The following is a 20,105-nucleotide window of genomic DNA, read 5'->3' as shown; positions in this document are numbered from 1 at the left end:
TTATATGTGCTCACCTCTAACATAATGGGAAAACAGACACGCTTCTGAAACCGCTCTTTATTTTCTTTAAGCCACAGAACCGCATTGTATGTGTCTGTAAACCTCTTCTGTAAATTCTGTTCTTTAAGATTCATTAAATTATCAAATTGCTTGAGCCGATTACCCTTGTCTGGAAATAGAGAATAAAAACAACCATACAAAATTGAACACACAAAGAACAAAAACAAAAAAAACACAAATATGAAAGAGTACCTCATAAATACATAGAAAAACGAACTGCCGATGAGTATGAGTGTATGAGGACTTAAAGAGAACCGGAGGTGGGTTTGAAGATTATTATCTGCATACAGAGGCTGGATCTGCCTATACAGCCCAGCCTCTGTTGCTATCCCAAACCCCCCTAAGGTCCCCCTGCACTCTGCAATCCCTCATAAATCACAGCCACGCTGCTGACAAACAGCTTGTCAGAGCTGGCTGTGTTTATCTCTATAGTGTCAGTCTGCTGCTCTCCCCGCCTCTTGCAGAACTCCAGTCCCCGGCTGCATCCCTTCCCTCCCTGCTGATTGGAGGGAAGGGACGGGGGCAGGAACCCGGAGCTATGCAGGAGGCGGGGGAGCAGCTGAGACTGACACTACAGATGTAAATACAGCATCACAGCACGGCTGTGATTTATGAGGGGTTGCAGAGTGCAGGGGGACCTTAGTAGGGTTTGGGATAGCAACAGAGGCTGGGCTGTATAGGCAGATCCAGCCTCTGTATGCAGATAACATTCTTTAAACACACCTCGGGTTCTCTTTAATATGGGAATTTTTGTCATCATACTGTAGGAACATGCTTTACCACAAGGTCATTTAACTCAACATTAAAGAGGAACGTAAGTGAAAAACCGCTATGCCAACTGAACCCAGAGATAAAATATAGAGGCATAGACATGATCTAAATTATGACCCATTACCCCTTCATGTGATTGCAAGACGTAGTATTGGCCCTGCGATGTGGCACATTCTGGGAGTGGCCATGTGGGGGTAGGACAGTGGAAGAGGTCACCAGACTGCTCCTTAGTATGGGCTAGATTATGTAAATCTTGCACACATCCACTAGATGCATGAAACCTCATCAACCTTTGGGCCCGTTTCCACTATATGCAGATTCTGGATGCAGAAAAACTGACTCCAATGAATTTCTATAGGCCTATTTCCACTAAATGCGATTTTTCAAATGCAGAAAATTTATGGATGCTATGATGCAGAAATCTGCCACACGCCATCCATAATTTTTCAGAAAAATCACGTTTAGTGGAAAAAGGCCCATAGGCATTCATTGGAGTAGTCTTTTTTCTGCATCCAGAATCTGCATGTAGTGGAAACAGGCCCTTAGATTTTAAGCCTTAGTCAGGGTTCTCCCTTCCCTAGTGTATTCTATATGATCGTGTGCCCCTTCATTGTGCTCCTTTCCTATAACCACCTCGAACTTGTATTACTGGACCTACCCAACAAGCCCAATATCTCATGATCATGTATTCTGTACCCAGTTTGCCAAGTATAACTTTATCCTATGTTGTATAACCTTGTTACATTACGTCTGTCATCTTTTGTATCATTGCATGTATTTATCATGCAGCGCTGTGTAATATTTCGGCACTTTATAAACACAATAAATGATCATAATTGCTATACATCTGTGGAGAGTTGCTAAATGCAAAACGTTTTGAATGGGTTATTATGTCTATTTTATTATGATGCCCTGTGACGTGTTGGTGGCGATAGTTTAAACGCTGTACAGCAAATAGATCAGCAGCGCTGTTAGGAGAGCAGTGTGTGACAGAAAGACGGCAGTGAGCTGGAGGCTACAATTCTCTCATAAGGCAGTACAATGCCATGCAGCATTCCTACAGAGGGCGTGGCTTAACCTCATTTTCAGCCAGCAGCAGCAGGGATTAAGAAAATTAACCTTTGAAATGCCAATCAGTGTACAAAATTTTTTTTATACCTTTTAACAGCTTTTTATATCAACACTGTATAGTCTTTTTAAAGTTCACTTTTTCACAATGCATTTATTTTGTATTTTATAAGGTACCTCTCTTTTCTGCCTCTGCGTTTTGCTTTTCCATACGCAAATCACTCATTTCACTTTCTATGTTTGATTTGTCCTGCTGGATTTGACTCAGCTGCCGCCCAATCACATCGAGCTCTTGCTGAACAGCTTGCAGGTTGGACAGTGTGCTTAGCTCATTTTGCCAATCTTCAATCATTTTGCGAAGGTTGCCCATCTTTTTCTGTCGTTCCAACTCTTCGTCTTTCCTCATTCTTAGCCCCTGCTGAACGTCTTCAATCTGTTTGAAGGAATTAACACAGGACTAAAGTTAAATACAGAATCCATACGAGTGAATAAAAGTTACAGAAATCATGTTCGGGATTCTTTTTTCTAAAATAGGAAAAAGGATATTAGGCATAAATGCACTGGGAAACAGGAGTTTCTACATTTCTTAAAGGGACTCCGAGCAGTGCAGAAACTATGGAAAGATGCATATCATTTTAAAGCTCTCTTTCTCCTCTTTCCAAAGATATATAAACCGCCGCCCTACGCCTTTTAGATTTCGCTATTTTCGCGATTTAAATTGCGCTGCTGCTGAATGCAGCTGCTGACTTTGAGAAAAAGTCGCCCTGTGTAATACAATGTAACTATGGAGAGATTGATTTCATTTTAAAGATCTCTTTCTCCTCTTTCTGACGACCTCTAAATCGTCGCCCTACGCCTTTTAGTTTTCTCTATATTCGCGATCGAAATCGCGGCCGTGGCAATTTCAATCGCCAAAAAAAGCGAAATCTAAAAGGTGTAGGGCGGCGGTTTATATATCATTGGAAAGAGGAGAAAGAGAGCTTTAAAATGATATGAATCTTTCCATAGTTTCTGCACTGCTCGGAGTCCCTTTAATGTGTATTTCCCCCTTTCGTCAAAAGATTCAGTGTTATAAAATAGTCCACTCAGAAGTCCATTTGACGTCCTTCCTCTCAGACTTATGCCAGGTACACACTGAGATTTTCTGGCAGATTTACTGTCAGATCGAATATTTCCATCATGTCCGATCTGATTTCCGATCAATTTTCCGACTGTTTTCAGTTCACTTTAATAGGAAACTGATCAGAAATCGATCAGAAATCAGATCAGACATGTTGGAAATAATCGATCTGACAGTACATCTTCCAGAAAATCTCAGTGTGTACCTAGCATAAAACATGCAACCTACTCAGTGCCTATTCACCTGTCCATCCACTTCATACTTCTGTAAGCACAATCATCCATACATCACTACCTGGGGCAGAGCTATACTACAAAGGGTGTATGGGAAAAGATCCTTCCCCAGAAAGAGTAGCTGTACTAATGTACTGCAGTACTTTCAGTGCTGGTTTAAAACCAGAAACCAGGACGTTCCAGGTATCTGAACAAATGTCCAGGAACGAAGTAGGCTGGACAAATTTTTCAGAAAGGTTGCTAAGGAGATAATATCTTAAAGAAAACCTAAACTGAAAAGTAAAAGTCAAAATAAGCATACACAAGTCATAATTGCCTTCCATGTAGTCTACTCCTCAGTCTCTTTCTCCTGTCCCGCGTCCTGTTTGTTCACTGATCAAGGGGATTTTCCATCCTCCATTTTGAAAATTGCCATTACCCATAACAGCTTTCTGGTCAGCACACAGTTAAACTGTAACATCGCCCCCTTGAGCCATAGGGAAACATGGACATTACCTGGTACATCAGTTTTCCTCTCCACTATAACTGACCACAACTGATATTTTTACTGACAGCAACTGATCTATTTCAGATCTGACAAAATATTGTCAGAACTGGAAGGGATAATTGTCAGAAGAAATTGGTGAGCTTCTGAGAGGAACTGATGGCAAGGTAACTATGCAATGTTCATTTGAAGTTACCTCGTGTTTATTTTAAATATTTTTACTCAGTACAGGTTCTCTTTAAGTACTATTATGAAAACTTCTGTGGGGACTGTGAATTACCCTGCAAAAATGGAAATACACTGTAAAAACATCAACCTACTGTGTCAATGTAGCCTATATCTGGGCATATGAGAACTGCTTCATGACCTTTCCTTGGACTCTGTGAAGCTGCCCCCCCCCCCCCCCCTGCAATCAATCAGCTCAAATAAAAATTCCATCCGGTTTGTTTAGGTAATTGTTGAAGGAAATGGAGTTCTTGCACATTCCTTTAAGCTTAAATCTCTCAGAAAAATGCTGCATATAGTGCGATTTGAAACAAATCGCAACGCTGCTGTAGAAACACCATCATAGGGTAAAACTGCACCTGCACTGCTGATCGCTAAGCGTTTATTGCAGTCACCTCTAATGTGAACCAGCCTTTAGTGCTACATTTGTGCTGCTAAAATGAAGATTTGTGCTGATTTCATTGTGAAGGATATAGCAATCATTGCCTCTCCAGATGGTGACATCACCCAGCACCCACTACAACAGAGAGATGAATCCTGAATGGTTGGTTAGTGCTGCATATACAGTAAAATGATCACTTTTGCTACACAAATGGGCACAAACACTTCACTGGCCAACCGTGTCTTTTTTTATCTGTGTGGTGTTGCAGGGGGGCTGGGTGATATAATCGGGGGAAAAAATAATTAACTTCAAAATAAACGCAGCACAAATGTTTATTTTGGCGGCACAAATGTAGCACTAACCAAACATGTTGCAATTTTATTTGTGAGTGAGCAGCTTCATGTAGCAGTTTCCGAGTAATCTATACAGCGTATGCCTGATGATAATTTGGCTACCCACCAACATACAGGAGGTGTATTTAAATTGAGCATTGTCCCATCTCTCCTCTTGTACATTGCCATATGCAAATGTAAAAGAGGAGTAAGATTTCTGCTCTAAAAATGTTTTCGCAACATTGTTTACACATTTTGTTCTAATGCAGGAATGGCCATTTGGACAGCAATTTAATTTGAAAACATATGTTCCAAAAAATAACTATTTTAGATATCTAGAAGTGAATATATCCAATCAAGCGATTGAGTCCTCGTTTAAAATACAAATGCAACAATGGGAAATATGAACCATCAAGACCGAACAGTGAAATAATGAGGATACAAACTGCTCTATTTATATACACAAAGAAGCCACTAGGGAAGGCTTTTATGCACTCAAATGGGTGCAGGTATAAAATATGCTACAATACAGGAGGGTAGGAGGCGCCCTTGGAGGTACTATTGATCAGGCTTTAGTTAGGTTTGTCAATAATTATACAAATTACTGTGTATAATAAACGCCAATTTTTGGACAGAGGTCAATATTGATATTGACTAATGGTAGACGTACTAGTACTAATCAGTTATTGGTTCAAAGAAATGGAATGATCCTACCTTAATAAGTAGTCACATCCATTCGGTTTAGTGTAAAATTAGAATTTATTGTAGCACTTAAAATGACAACGCGTTTCGCGGTTCAGAGCCGCTTCATCAGGTCGTGTATCGTGCCTTAGACAGTCCTCCGAGCTCAGGCGCCTTTGTAAAAATACCTTTAAAAAAAAGGTATAAAATATGCGGGTACGAATATCTGAGGCTAGCTGGCACTGGGCTCGGCATTTAGCACAGGGGACCATGAGAATTGTATGGTATATGTGCCCTGATTCAGGAATGAATCAACATACAAACCTGTTTATCGTATCTCTCCAACAGTTCTTGTTTCTGTTTGCACTTCTGTGATATTTCACGAATCTCAACCACCTAGTAACATTAGAAAAATACATATTTAAATCTGTAAAACGCAATAGACATAATTTAGGCATAGAAAAAAATTAGTAAGTATGTTTACAGACATTTGACCCATGTTATGCCTGGTGCACACCATGCAATTTACCTTCGGGTCAAATCAATGTCCAACAGGTTCAATCTGATTTCCTTTTGTCTTTCAGATCAAGGTTTCAATTACTTCTAATACAAAAAATCAATACAACCTATCTGACAGGAAATTGCATTGTACATACCAGGCATTACTTCTTCAGACACAATTAGATTCTCAGTGCAGTTAACAGATCGACTTTCTTCCTTCCTGACAAACGGCCAGATTTAAAAGCAGGCCCCCTAGGCCAGTTCCTAGGGTGGAACAATGTTTGGGGCGGGTGGGGAGCCGAATGCGACATTTCCAATCCCCACAATGGGACACAGTCTGCTTTTCGCTCCGTCCGCTTTGCACGCTGCAGCATGTCCGCGCGCGCATCTGCATGCAGGCAGCTACAGAGGAGTCCAGAGCAAAGTAGCCAATCAGCTGATGGGAGCACAGGAACAGCGTCTACAGCGTGTATGGACCGGGACTAACACAGATAAGAAACCCTCAGGGCACAGCCAGACAGAGAGCGAGACCTCCATGCACAAATCAGGAGGACCACAGCAGGCAGCTATTTGTCCCTTCTCCCCTCCAAAACCTGACAGCAAAACACAGAGGAGGGAAAGAGTGATCAGCTGATCGGGACTGAGCTCACATGTGGAGAAGCAAGGCACTCTGTGCAGCCTTCCGCAGTGTACAGTGGAGAGGTCTCCCACCATGATGTAGGAAACTGGACGAGCTGTTTCCTGACTGAGGAGAACTTCTGCTGCAGCTGCATGCTTGTGAGTTAGTGTTACTGCATGTTTTTTTACTACACACACACACACACACACACACACACACACACACACACACACACACACACACACACACACACACAAGCAGCATTAGGTGGTCCTTTTGTCCTCTCCCCCAGCTCTAAGCATGTCCCCCAACTGCAAAGTGGCACTACTCCTTCCAGCATGCCCGTTCACAGAGGCACTACTGCTCTTAGCATGCTCCTGCCCCTCTATAGTGGCAATAAACTGTAACTCCCAGCAAGAACCCTTTCTCTACAGAGGCACTACTACTCCCAGCATGCTCCTTCCACTCTATAGAGCAGGGGTCTCAAACTTGCAGCCCGCGGGCCATTTGCGGCCCTCGATACAATATTTTGTGGCCCTCGCCGGCAAAAGCTTTCTTATCGCTTCAGTGCTCCCAAGTAATCCGCCGCATCTCCGCCGCTAAACGAGGGCTGCAGAGCCCCCGAATTGCCCGGGGGGCAATCCACCGGCATTTCCTGGAAGGGGCAGAGCTTTCAGCTTAAGCTCTGCCCCTCCTGACGTCAATCGCTGCACGGATCGCCGCCTCTCCCCGTCGCTCTCTGTGAAGGAAGAGTGAGAGGGGCGGGCAGAGGCGGCGATGCGCCGTGATTGTGAAATTCCTTATGCGGCCCAGCCTCATCCTGACTTTGCCTCTTGCAGCCCCCAGGTAAATTGAGTTTGAGACCCCTGCTATAGAGGCAATATAGCTCCCAGCAAGAAGGTCTCTTCCCCCCTCCTCCATAGAGGCACTACTGCTCCCAAGATGCTCCTCCTCTTTAAAGGCAACATAGCTCCCAGCAAGCCCAACCCCCAATTATATAGGCACTTCAGTTCTAAACATGCCACTCCACCTCTATGTAGTATTGGGTTGTCCCCTAGTGCTGGCTGGCGAACCCCTCTGGTCTTCCCCAAAGTGATAAGTGCCCCCCCTCCTCCCCCCCCCCCCCCCCCCCGAGCTTCTACAGTGTATTCACCGCAGTCCGCACTTACCTGTCTGGAACGCTCCACTGTGCTTTATCCTCACAGGCACCTCATCTCTGTAACCCAGCGGCACATGAGTATGTAGTATGTACGTGCCGCCAGTCAATAAGGCGCCTATAAGGATGACGCACACACATGGATGGAATGCGCTCTACTGTAAATACTCTACAAGGATCTCAGGGGACCATTGTTCACAATGAGTAACCCAGCAGCCAGCTCTGGTGGTCAACCCAGTGATATATAGTGATGGAGGGCCATGTTGGAAACTGCAGTGCCTCTGGAAGGGGAGGAGCATCCAGGGAACTGTGGTGCCTCTGGAAGGATAGGGGCATGCTAGCAGCTGTAGGGTCTCTATAGAGGGGGTCATGCAGGGAGTGGTTTTCAGTTTGCCGCTATGGAAATGCTGGCCCTGGCTATTCCCTTAAAGAGGAACTCCAGTGAAAATATTGTAGTAAAAAAAGTGCTTCATTTTTTACCATAATTATGTATAAATGATTTAGTCAGTGTTTGCTCATTGTAAAATCTTTCCTCTCCCAGATTCACATTCTGACATTTATTACATGGTGACATTGTTACTGTGGGCAGGTTATGTAGCTGTTTCTAGTTGTTCTGGCTGTTAGACAGCTGTGAACAGCTAATTCCTGTCTGTGAACATTGTTACATTGTGGCAGTTTGCCCAGAGTACCGCGGTACTCAGAGCTTCTTTTGGGAGGGGTTTCAGCACAAAATCAGTCATACAGCGCCCCCTGATGGTCTGTTTGTGAAAATCATATTTCTCATGTAAAAGGGGGTATCAGCTACTGATAGGGATAAAGTTCAATTCTAGGTTGGAGTTTCTCTTTAAAGTGTACTGGATCCTCCAGAGGCTTCCAAAGCCATCCCTCAAGTCCACCATTGCAGAGCGTGGACACTCTCCGACCCCCCCTCCCCAGGAATCCCACAAGAGGTTGTCTAAGATCAAGTTCATGACCGTGGTCCTCTTCAAGCATGAGCGCACCTGCGCAAGCACAGCCACATCTGCACAGTAAGCTGGAGGTCCAGAGGACCAGGTGGGACACCACTGGAGGATCTAGAGGCTTTCCATTTTCTTAGGTAAGCATTTGATTTTTGATGCAATGTTCCCCTCGGGTTCACTTTAGGGCCCATCTTCTGGATTACACTCTTTAGCCCCCCTTCTGCCCACCCCTAGCCAACATAAAAATGCTCCCAACTGCCCACAAAACCATTAACTAGTATGCACTCCAAGGTTTTTATCCCTTAAGATTCCTGACATTTTTGACACTTTAGCTGTGTTGCTTTTGATACAGCAGTAACTTTTTAAATTACTGTATTTTTCAAACTAGAATATGCTCCGGACTAGAAGACGCACTTAGGTAACCAGGGGGGGGGGGGAATATTATATATATATATATATACACATATACATACATACATACATACATACATACAATAGCCAATAAAGGCTTTTCTATTGATTGCTGAGAAGGGTATGAATATTTTTGGACTGGACACTTTCAAATGTAAATAAAAGCTGAGAAATGTTTTTCCCCACAATAAGTCCTCTTGTATATCAATCAGTGTTCTCCCCAGGCTCTTATACCCGGGTGCTCCACCCAGCCAGTTTTGGTGAGCACCCAGCTGTCATTGGCTCACCGCCTCTTATGCTGTAAGCAGAGTTGCGCACAGAAGCACTGGCCCTTCATTCTCTCACCTTACCCCACCCAGCTACTTTTTCATGCCACCGGCTGGGAAAAAATTCTGGTGAGAACACTGACAATCTTATCTTTTGGGAGACACCCATGTCTTATTGAACACACGATTCCCTCTGGATTCTCTCTCAATTCGATTAAATTATCTAATCGAATGGTCGATCGTACCGCCCCCCTCAGCTAATTTTTCTTTTTTTTAACATTTAAAGCTTTATTGAAAGGATTTTGTTCAGTACAATAATAGTCATGAAGCATAATGTAATATCCAGAACCAAAGAGTAGTATAAACACCAAATTTCGCATATCAAAACCAGTTTAAAAGTTTACAACATCTATTCAGATACAAATGTTCCAGGCTATTCTCTTTAATATGTCTTAATAAGCAGTATTTGGCTATATCAGTTTCTTCTATCTCTTAGAGAGGAGCAGAGGGTTAAAGTGGGAAGGGGACAGATGGGGAAAGGGAGGAGAGAAGGGGGGGAATGAGGGAAGGGTGTCTGGGTCATCGACATGTCTATAATACTTCAATACCTACAGCAAGAGGAGTCCTATGTCCCCTCAGCTAATTTTTCATGCTAGCCTGCTGGGGGGAAAACATTCTGGGAAGGACACAATGTTATATAATAACACTGAGGCTTTTAACCATATACATACAAGTAGATCCTACATCCAAGAAGCTACAGCTGCTGGAAAAATGAGTCACAACATTTATAATAGAACCAACTTTCTCAACTTTAGCTAACACTTACTTTCTCTTTAATTTTTACATCAATTTGCTTAGATTGTTTATCATATTGCTGGATCCTTTGATTAAGCGGTGCTTGAACTTCTTGTTTTCTCTTAAGTTCATCTTTTAAACTGTCCCGCTTTTCCTTTGCTTCTTCATGTTTTTGGCGACAATTCTCATATTCCTGGCATGACAAAGGAAGGGAAAAAGAAAACAAGTTTTTTTTTTTCAATGCAGGTAGTCCCTGGTTGACAAACAAGATGGGGAATATAGGTTTTCAACCCGAGTCCATTTTTAAAGTTGAAACACTGTGCAATCTGTCCCCTGTACCTCCTCTGTGTTCCGTCAGTGTCTCCCCGTGCCACCTCTGCCCTCTGCCTGCACTGTGAACCTCTTTACCACCTTTGCTCTCCTGGCGCTTTCTTCTGTCCTAGCGATAATTGTATCATTTACGGAAAATTTCACATAACACTCTGCAATTACGTTTATATGTAATTACGATTTTGAAACTGAATTGATTTCAAGTAATCCACACAAACTTCCAGAAGGTCGCAGTGCTGGATCACAGGTTTGATTTTAAAGGTGTATGCAGAACTCGCTATATAGTACACCGTAGTGAACTGCAGCAAAATGTAATTTTACAAAGTTTAAAAAACATTTTTTTAAATGGTTAATGGATTTTCTCAAAAACTACATATTTTTGAAAAATGTTTTATTTTTACTCTTTCCCAGAGAATCAATTTTGCTTTTTCGAGTAATGCATATCGACACGACATTAAAAAATGTAGATATTTTAATCTGAAGAGAGGTAATGAAAATCTGAACCAAAGCTGAACAGATCAGCGAACATCTTAAAATTTGCGGTATATGAAATCTGGATTCCCCTAATAAGAGGAAATTCCATCAATGCTACACAAGTCTTTGTGCAATTTAAGGTTATTTAAAGAGACTAACAACATTTTCAGCCTTATTTCTTCTATCCTACAAGTTCCTATACCTGTTCTAATGTGGTCTGGATTACTGTAGCCTTTTCTAGTTGCACTCTGTAATAAATCTAATATTTTCTTTGTTAAGCCTTGTGGAGGCAGAGAGGAATGCACTGCTCTGCTGTGATAGGGAGAAGTTATACACACCTCCTCCATACCCCCTGCAGGCTCTGTGTGTGTGCTGTGTGTATGAGTCAGACAAGGTCTCTGCTCACAGCCAGCGTCTGCAGGCTCAGGAGCTGTGACCTTGTGAACAGCTGTGAGTGCAGAAAGATCAGTGCAGAGCCCAGACAAGCAGCTAAGGCAACAAGTGGTGTAACATTCCAGCAATCAAATCACGTTTGAGTGGAGCCTCTGCAAACAGGCACCTGCTCTGATGATGCATTTACTGTTTGGCGGCCATCTTCATTGTTTACAAAAACAATGAATAAAACAGTGATGTTATCACCAAGAAAGCAGCAGGAGCTGCGAAAATATCAGAGGGGGCTAGAAGACAACTAACAGGCTGGTATGTTTATGTAAGATTTTCCCAGTACAAAGTCTCTTTAAACTAGCTTTCCAGTCAGTCCAGGCAGTGAAGACTGCAGAATCAGAAAGAACTACTTTCCACTGCACTTATTCAGTCATGCTGACCAAGCTCTGCTTGTGTGTGGGACAGAGACGGTGGAGCATCCCCAACCCTCCATTTTACCCCCTCCTTGCCCGTCGCCAATAGAAATGCAGAAAGCACAATGGAACATTTTCACTAGCCTCCCTCAATCTCTGCTGCAACCCGTTTCCCTCCTGCAGAGGGCAATACAGTGTTTTCTGTATACAGTGGAGGAAATAATTATTTGACCCCTCACTGATTTTGTAAGTTTGTCCAATGACAAAGAAATGAAGTCTCAGAACAGTATCATTTCAATATAAAGGGAGGGGGGACACCAAGAGCCCAATAGTGTGATATTGTATAGATGATAATTAATAATGAGTAATATAACAATTTAATACTCACAAACCAGGGTTACCATTAGGCAACCACTGTGAAGGCAGGTGGGGAGATTAACCTGACCCCACTCAAGATTAAAAGTCGCTCTCTGTAGATGGGAAGAAGATGGGTACAACCCTCCACCAAGGGTGGACTTAGCAATATGTAGAAGCTTTCCAGAGGCGCCAATAGAATAAAAGTCACTTAAACGAGCTTAAAACCGATGGGGCAGTGGTGGGCCTATCCCATCCATGCAGACAAAGCAAACAAAGGAAGGACTGTGGCATCAACAGTCAAACAACAATTTATTTATACTCCACAGTAAAAATAGGCAACACGTTTCACGGGCTCAATCCCGCTTCATCAGGCCAATCAAAAAGGAGCATACAGCTTATCAGCATCAAAACCACACTGAGCGCCTCTGTCAAGGAGACAGAGGCGCTCAGTGTGGCTTTGATGCTGATAAGCTGTATGCTCCTTTTTGATTGGCCTGATGAAGCGGGATTGAGCCCGTGAAACGTGTTGCCTATTTTTACTGTGGAGTATAAATAAATTGTTGTTTGACTGTTGATGCCACAGTCCTTCCTTTGTTTGCTTTGTCTGCATGGATGGGATAGGCCCACCACTGCCCCATCGGTTTTAAGCTCGTTTAAGTGACTTTTATTCTATTGGCGCCTCTGGAAAGCTTCTACAGTGTTCTCCCTAGAGCCTTTTAACTGGGCGGAGCGCCCGGCTGGTGGTCAGTCCCCGCCCGGCTGCTGTGATCACTAATCATATTTGCCGTCCTCTGAGTCCTCCACACTCATCCAGCACAGTGTGCAGCGGCTGTGGCATTGGAGCTGGCCCACTGTCACTCTGACACAATCTCCGCCCTCCTCCTCAGCTCCTGACATTACAAGCCAGACCGCGGGAGCTTTTGAAGGAGCACACAGAGAAAGAACTGATAGAACGTGGGCTTCCTGTGTTCCCTCTGGTGAGTCGCTGATCTGCCTGTCATGCAGAGGAAGGACTCTCCTTCTCCTATCTTCCCAACATGTGCTCCAGCCTCACCCGATCAGAGGTCCGTGTGGAGCAGCGCTAGTTCATGCCGGGGGGGGGGGGAGTAATAACAGCAAGGCAGATGGTTATCTGATAGCAGTACGGTCCCCAAGCAGTGGAATCCTTCTGGTCAGCTGCTGTCTCTGTGCTAGAGACCGGTATTATTTAGACAACTTTACATATACAACTGCTTCCCTTCCCCCACTGCTCTGCCCCAGACTGAGAAGTTACATAGTAAATCTAGCTGTCCTGGACATCAGTCTGCAGACTTCCTGCAGTGAGCTGTGCACTCACACACATTTTCATTCCTGCATATGTCTCTCACTCTCCCTCTACAACATTTCCCTCTGTCTAACTGACAAACTTTCTCCCTCTTTTTTTTTTCTTTCCCCTTTCCCAGTCCTTTTCACACAAACTCTCTGTCCCTCAAAGACAAATCTATCTCCCTCCCAGACACACCTATTCCTCTTCCCTTCAGTTTGACTTTGTTTAAGGGGAGAAGCCACAGCAGAAACCCCCAAGCACTTTTATTTTATCTTTGTAGTGCATGCTGTTTAGCAAGACAAACAAGCATGTCTACACTGGGCTTACTACCACTATGTCAGCCAAGACTATTGTGAGACTTTTTGAAAGACATAACAGAACAGTCTGTGGGCATGTGTGGTTTTGGGCCTAAATTAGTCACTCAGTCTACAGCCCTGTCTGGTATTATTCCAGCTTTGGCAGCACTCTTATCGGATTGCCCCTCGCAACAGCTACACTCAGTGTAAGATGCCTCGGAATCCATTAGCATCCTCTACCCCTATCGGCAGTGCCTAGTATGATTACCTCACCAACACCCAGCGCGATCCACCTAATCTCCTTCCCAACGAGCAGCACCCAGCATGATCCTCCCTGCCCATTCTTACCTAATAGTAGCACACACCATCACCCTCCTTTCCCGACCATCATGACCTTAATATCCCACCCGGCTACATTTTCATGCCACCCGGCTGGAAAAAAAATTCTGGGGAGAACACTGTTCTACATATAGTATCATTTCAATGGTAGGTTTATTTTAACAGTGGCAGATAGCACATCAAAAGGAAAAATCGAAAAAATAACCTTAAATAAAAAAGATAGCAACTGATTTGCATTTCATTGAGTGAAATAAGTTTTTGAACCCCTACCAACCATTAAAGAGAACCCGAGGTGTGTTTAAAGAATGTTATCTGCATACAGAGGCTGGATCTGCCTATACAGCCCAGCCTCTGTTGCTATCCCAAACCCCACTAAGGTCCCCCTGCACTCTGCAATCCCTCATAAATCACAGCCGTGCTGTGAGGCTGTGTTTACATCTGTAGTGTCAGTCTCAGCTGCTCCCCCGCCTCCTGCATAGCTCCGGTCCCTGCCCCCGTCCCTTCCCTCCAATCAGCAGGGAGGTAAGGGATGCAGGCGGGGACTGGAGTTCTGCAGGAGGCGGGGAGAGCAGCAGACTGACACTATAGAGATAAACACAGCCAGCTCTGACAAGCTGTTTGTCAGCAGCGTGGCTGTGATTTATGGAGGGATTGCAGAGTGCAGGCGGACCTTAGGGGGGTTTGGGATATCAACAGAGGCTGGGCTGTATAGGCAGATCCAGCCTCTGTATGCAGATAATATTCTTCAAACTCACCTCGGGTTCTCTTTAAGAGTTCTGTCTCCCACAGAGTGGTTAGACACTTCTACTCAATTAGTCACCCTTATTAAGGACACCTGTCTTAACTAGTCACCTGTATAAAAGACACCTGTCCACAGAATCAATCAAGCAGACTCCAAACTCTCCAACACGAGAAAGACCATAGAGCTGTCCAAGGATGTCAGAGACAAAAAATTGTAGACCTGCACAAGGCTGGAATGGGCTACAAAACCATTAGCAAGAAGCTGGGAGAGAAGGTGACAACTGTTGGTGCGATTGTTTGAAATTGGAAGGAGCACAAAATGACCATCAATCGACCTCGCTCTGGGGCTCCACGCAAGATCTCACCTCGTGGGGTGTCAATGGTTCTGAGAAAGGTGAAAAAGCATCCTAGAACTACACGGGAGGAGTTAGTGAATGACCTCAAATTAGCAGGGACCACAGTCACCAAGAAAACCATTGGAAACACATTACACCGCAATGGATTAAAATCCTGCAGAGCTCGCAAGGTCCCCCTGCTCAAGAAGGCACATGTGCAGGCCCATCTGAAGTTTTCCAATGAACACCTGAATGATTCTGTGAGTGACTGGGAGAAGGTGCTTTGGTCTGGTGAGACCAAAATAGAGCTCTTTGGCATTAACTCAACTCGCTGTGTTTGGAGGAAGAAAAATGCTGCCTATGACCCCCAAAACACTGTCCCCACCGTCAAGCATGGGGGTGGAAACATTTTGCTTTGGGGGTGTTTTTCAGCTAAGGGCACAGGACAACTTAATCACATTAACGGGAAAATGGACGGAGCCATGTATCGTGAAATCCTGAACGACAACCTCCTTCCCTCTGCCAGGAAACTGAAAATGGGTCGTGGATGGGTGTTCCAGCACGACAATGACCCAAAACATACAGCAAAGGCAACAAAGGAGTGGCTCAAGAAGAAGCACATTAAGGTCATGGAGTGGCCTAGTCAGTCTCCGGACCTTAATCCAATAGAAAACCTATGGAGCGAGCTCAAGCTCAGAGTTGCACAGAGACAGCCTCGAAACCTTAGGGATTTAGAGATGATCTGCAAAGAGGAGTGGACCAACATTCCTCCTAAAATGTGTGCAAACTTGGTCATCAATTACAAGAAACGTTTGACCTCTGTGCTTGCAAACAAGGGTTTTTCCACTAAGTATTAAGTCTTTTATTGTTAGAGGGTTCAAAAACTTATTTCACTCAATGAAATGCAAATCAGTTGCTATCTTTTATTTAAAGAGTAACTGTCAGGCTACAAAAGCTAATTTAAACCTCTATTCTCCTGTGTTAAACAGTTTAGAAGGAAGCCAAAAAGGCATTAGTGAAGATAAAAATCTCTCTTACATTTGATGTGTGCTTATCAGCAAAGCTGTTATTCCCAAGCAGACACAAGCCGCATACCATACTGCAAAGCATTCTGGGGCTATCCCCTCGGCTGCTAATCAGAAGTTACAGGGTCAAGAAACAATAGCATGTAACTCAGTCCAGCGCACAGCACTGATAAATCTCCCGGCAGAGTACACTGCAGGAGTCCGCTATTGTTCCTAGCCACATGGCTCATTAATATTCACTGCAAACTAGTGTTATTCAGTACGAGCTTTTCTGTGATCAGGAAGCAGGCAGGACATGACGACACAATTGGCTTCATAGGAGACAGACAAACATGGAACCTGCCATAAGCTGTCAGGAGCATCATTCTCTGCAAATACTATATAAAACTTCTGTGAAATCCAAACGTGGACAGTGAAATGCATATGTAATGTAAGTACAGCCTATATTTAGCTACTGATATATGTGTTTATTTTCTCTGAGACCTTATACCTAACAGCTCCTCTTTAAGGTTATTTTTTCGATTTTCCTTTTGATGTGCTATCTGCCACTGTTAAAATAAACCTACCATTGAAATGATACTGTTCTGAGACTTTTCATTTCTTTGTCATTGGACAAACTTACAAAATCAGTGAGGGGTCAAATAATTATTTCCTCCACTGTATGTCCCTCCCTGTAGCCTCCTGAAGGGAAACTGAGGGAATATAACCTGTGTATGGCCATTTTCTCATATTACGTATCCGTTCCCACTGGAGCAGGTTATATACCCCAGATGTCAAATATGTGTCCCGAATAAACGATAGAGACCCATGATTATAACAGTGTTATATCCCCAACATGAAATTAAAGGAATCTTACCACCCAAGGTCGTTTTCTATCCAACATCTCAATTTTGTCAAGATGGCGCTTCTTCTCGTAATATCTCTCAACATCCTGCTTGTACCGTTCATTCCTTTGCGTAAGCGATTCCAAAAGCTCTTCTTTACTTTTACATGCATTCTGGAAAAAAAAATTAATAAAATTAATAAGAACCAGTGACAAATAAAATGTTGTGATCTCCAATGACAGGATAGAGAGTGTCCCAAGATTGTTTAAAAAAATAAATAAATAAAATAAATAATGGGGGAGGGGGTAGCTATCATTGACAGAAGGACACTGAAGCCTTGATTGCTAGTAATGATATATGCTCAATTAAAAGGCCAGAAAAGTAGCTGGTATGAATGCGTTCCAGTGAAAGGCTAAAGACAATTAACTTTGATACTGCCCAGAATTATTATATTAACTATTAATTAATTGTTGACTAATCTGCATCAAATGCTTACATTGAAATGGCCAGATTCAGTACAAATACAAGTCCAGATGAACACTGCTCAAAACTAGTTGTAAACAGAGTAGCGATTTACCTTGCAGGGCAATTCAAAAGTCTAGATAGCTAATGTTATTTCAACACCAATTTTCAGCCTTGTGTTGAACTAAGAGCTTCTTAAAGAGAACCAGAGATGAAGCACCCTCATGTATTTTATTACATTTATCAGTGGGAACATGACAATAAACACCTACCCTGCTTTTAGTTTCATTGTTATCTGCTTAATTAGTCTATTAGCAGCTGTGATAAGAATCCCAGACTGGCTCAGTCTAGGTTTGACCTGGAATCATTATACCTGAGTCACTCTTCTGTGGAGTCTTTTCAAGCCCATGGGCTCGATTCACAAAGCGGTGCTAACCCAGTTAGACACTTTAGGCGTGATAACCATTGCACCACGCTGGTGAAAAGCCAATTCAGGCGTGATAAGTTTAGGTGTGATAAGTTTAGGTGTGATAAGTTTAAAAAAGTATAGATAGCGTGCAAAGTCCCGCACGCAAAGCAGCGCCATTAAACTATGCGATGTGCACCAGACTTTGCTAGCGCAAAACTTTTGATCAGCTGTGCACTGCGGTGCTAACGCAGTTGGTGCTTAAACTTATCATGCCTAAACTTATCACACCTAAACTTATCATGCCTAAACTTATCACACCTAAACTTATGCCTAAACTGAGTTTAGGCATGATAAAGGGCTTTTCACCAGGGTGCTAACTGTTAGCACCGCTTTGTGAATCAGGCCCCAAGCCTGCTACCTCCTGGCTCAAATTTCCTGCTTTGCATACTGAGAGCTGTGATGACATGGGAGGGGCTGCTCCTGCTGAGAGAGAAGCTCTGAAACAGTCAAGTTTTCAGAGCAATATGATCTGTGTGCACTCTGCATACTGTAGATACTGATGATGACTGCAGTTTCATTCCTATGAGAGACACTTCCTACAGGCAGCTGCACATCATACCAAAATGAAAGCACACAGCAGCCTCTCTCATATAGCCTAGATAGCAGCATAGTCTCATACAGCCTAGACAGCACATCCAGAACAACTCATAACCCGGAAGCAGTAGGTATATGAGCCGCCGGCCATATTTGATTTTTCCTGGAGCAATAATGGATTAAAAACACTAAAAAAAAAAAAAGGCACACCAGAGCAGCGAAATTATCAGGTAGAGCATTTATTCTTTACAAGCTATCAACTGATATGTTTTTTTTGTGTGAAACGTTCATCTCTGGTTCCCTTTAAAGAGAAAATTTAAGCGAAAAAAAAATTATGATATAATGAATTGGTTGTGTAGTACGGATAAATTACTAGAACATTAGTAGCAAAGAAAATATTCTCATTTTTATTTTCAGTTATATAGTGTTTTTTATAACATTGCATAATTCTCTAATATTTGCAGTTTACACACAACTCAGCATTCTAAATGTTTTTTTCAGAGCAGTCTTGTGAACTATTGACCTGTCCTCTGGAGAGAAAAAGAAAATACAGTGTCTGGCTCCCTGCACACTGCAAATCCGTTTTCCGATTCCGATTCCGTTTCCGATTTTCCTTGAATACATTCAACAGAAAAACGGATCAAAAAACGCAGCATGCAGTTAAGATTAAAAATCTGAATCGGAATCGGATGTAAAAACAGATTAAAAAGCGGAATCGGAATCTGAAATGCATGCAGTGTGCAAGAGGCCTCTGACAGTTGAGAGAAGACAGAGGTCTCCGCGACTGATAGTCATGGAGCTCAATGGCTTTTTTTTTGCACAGATAACTGGAGTTTCTTAACTCTTCCTGTACTGGAAACATTAGACTTACTGTATTTCTCTGCTCCTAATTTATTTCTTAGCTAAAACTACACATACACTTATTTTTCACTTCAGTGTCTCTTTAAGATTGGTACTTTCCCAGTTATCATGCATTCCTGAACTATTGATATCCATGGTGTTATTTCATCTATAACACATGTATGCAGACCATTATTATTGTTTAGTATTCATACAGCTGGTATCTCCTGCAGCACTTTTACATAGTATATATTCTTGTCAATAACGGTCCCTCAGAGGGGCTCATAATCTAGACCAGGCATGGGCAAACTTGGCCCTCCAGCAGTTAAGGAACTACAAATCCCACAATGCATTTGCCTTTATGAGACATGACTGTGGTTGTCAGACTACTGCAAGGCATTGTGGGACTTGTAGTTCCTCAACAGCTGGAGGGCCAAGTTTGCCCATGCCTGATCTAGACCCTACTATAGTCATATGTCCTTCATAGTCTAGGGCCAATTTTAGAGTGAAGCCAATTAACTTATCTGTATGTTTTTGGAATGTGGGAGGAAAGCAGAGTGCCTGGAGTAAACCCACACATACGCAGGAAGAACATATAAACTATGTGCAGATAGTGCCCTGGCTGGGACCAAGCACTGCAAGGTGAGAGTGCTATCCACTATGCCACCACCCGCCCTTGTCTGTATGCTTGTCCTAGGTCAGTGGGCTAAACAGCTGAGGCCACATTATCAAAATGTTTGTGGTTTCTTTTTAATAAGTCAGGAATAGCAATTTTCATAATTCTCCAAGCACACGTGAGACCCATAGCGCACTTACAATCAGTGTTTTCAGCTACCAGGTCATCATTAGCATAATGCAGCATCTCCAGATACAAGCTCCTTGGAAATCTAAACTTACAACTGCATGTTTTGTG

General features: G+C 43.1%; 1 protein-coding gene across 2 annotated transcripts in view; it reads right to left on the bottom strand.

Moving 5' to 3' along the window:
• SMC5 (structural maintenance of chromosomes 5) overlaps positions 1-20,105 on the bottom strand; it is a 151,126-nt gene that overhangs the window by 112,048 nt on the left and 18,973 nt on the right. For both annotated transcript variants that reach the window (XM_068236253.1, XM_068236260.1), the window contains exons 6-10: positions 16,920-17,060; positions 10,095-10,256; positions 5,681-5,752; positions 2,077-2,332; positions 15-169 (exon numbers count right to left, since the gene is read on the bottom strand). In XM_068236253.1, coding sequence (XP_068092354.1) covers positions 15-169; positions 2,077-2,332; positions 5,681-5,752; positions 10,095-10,256; positions 16,920-17,060 — 786 coding nt within the window. The remainder of the gene's footprint in view (positions 1-14; positions 170-2,076; positions 2,333-5,680; positions 5,753-10,094; positions 10,257-16,919; positions 17,061-20,105) is intronic.

Source organism: Hyperolius riggenbachi, chromosome 1, assembly GCF_040937935.1.
Source record: "Hyperolius riggenbachi isolate aHypRig1 chromosome 1, aHypRig1.pri, whole genome shotgun sequence".
NCBI classification, from domain to species: Eukaryota; Metazoa; Chordata; class Amphibia; order Anura; family Hyperoliidae; genus Hyperolius; species Hyperolius riggenbachi.
The sequence above is the reverse complement of the archived record's forward strand: the minus strand, read 5'-3'. Positions and strand labels throughout refer to the sequence as shown.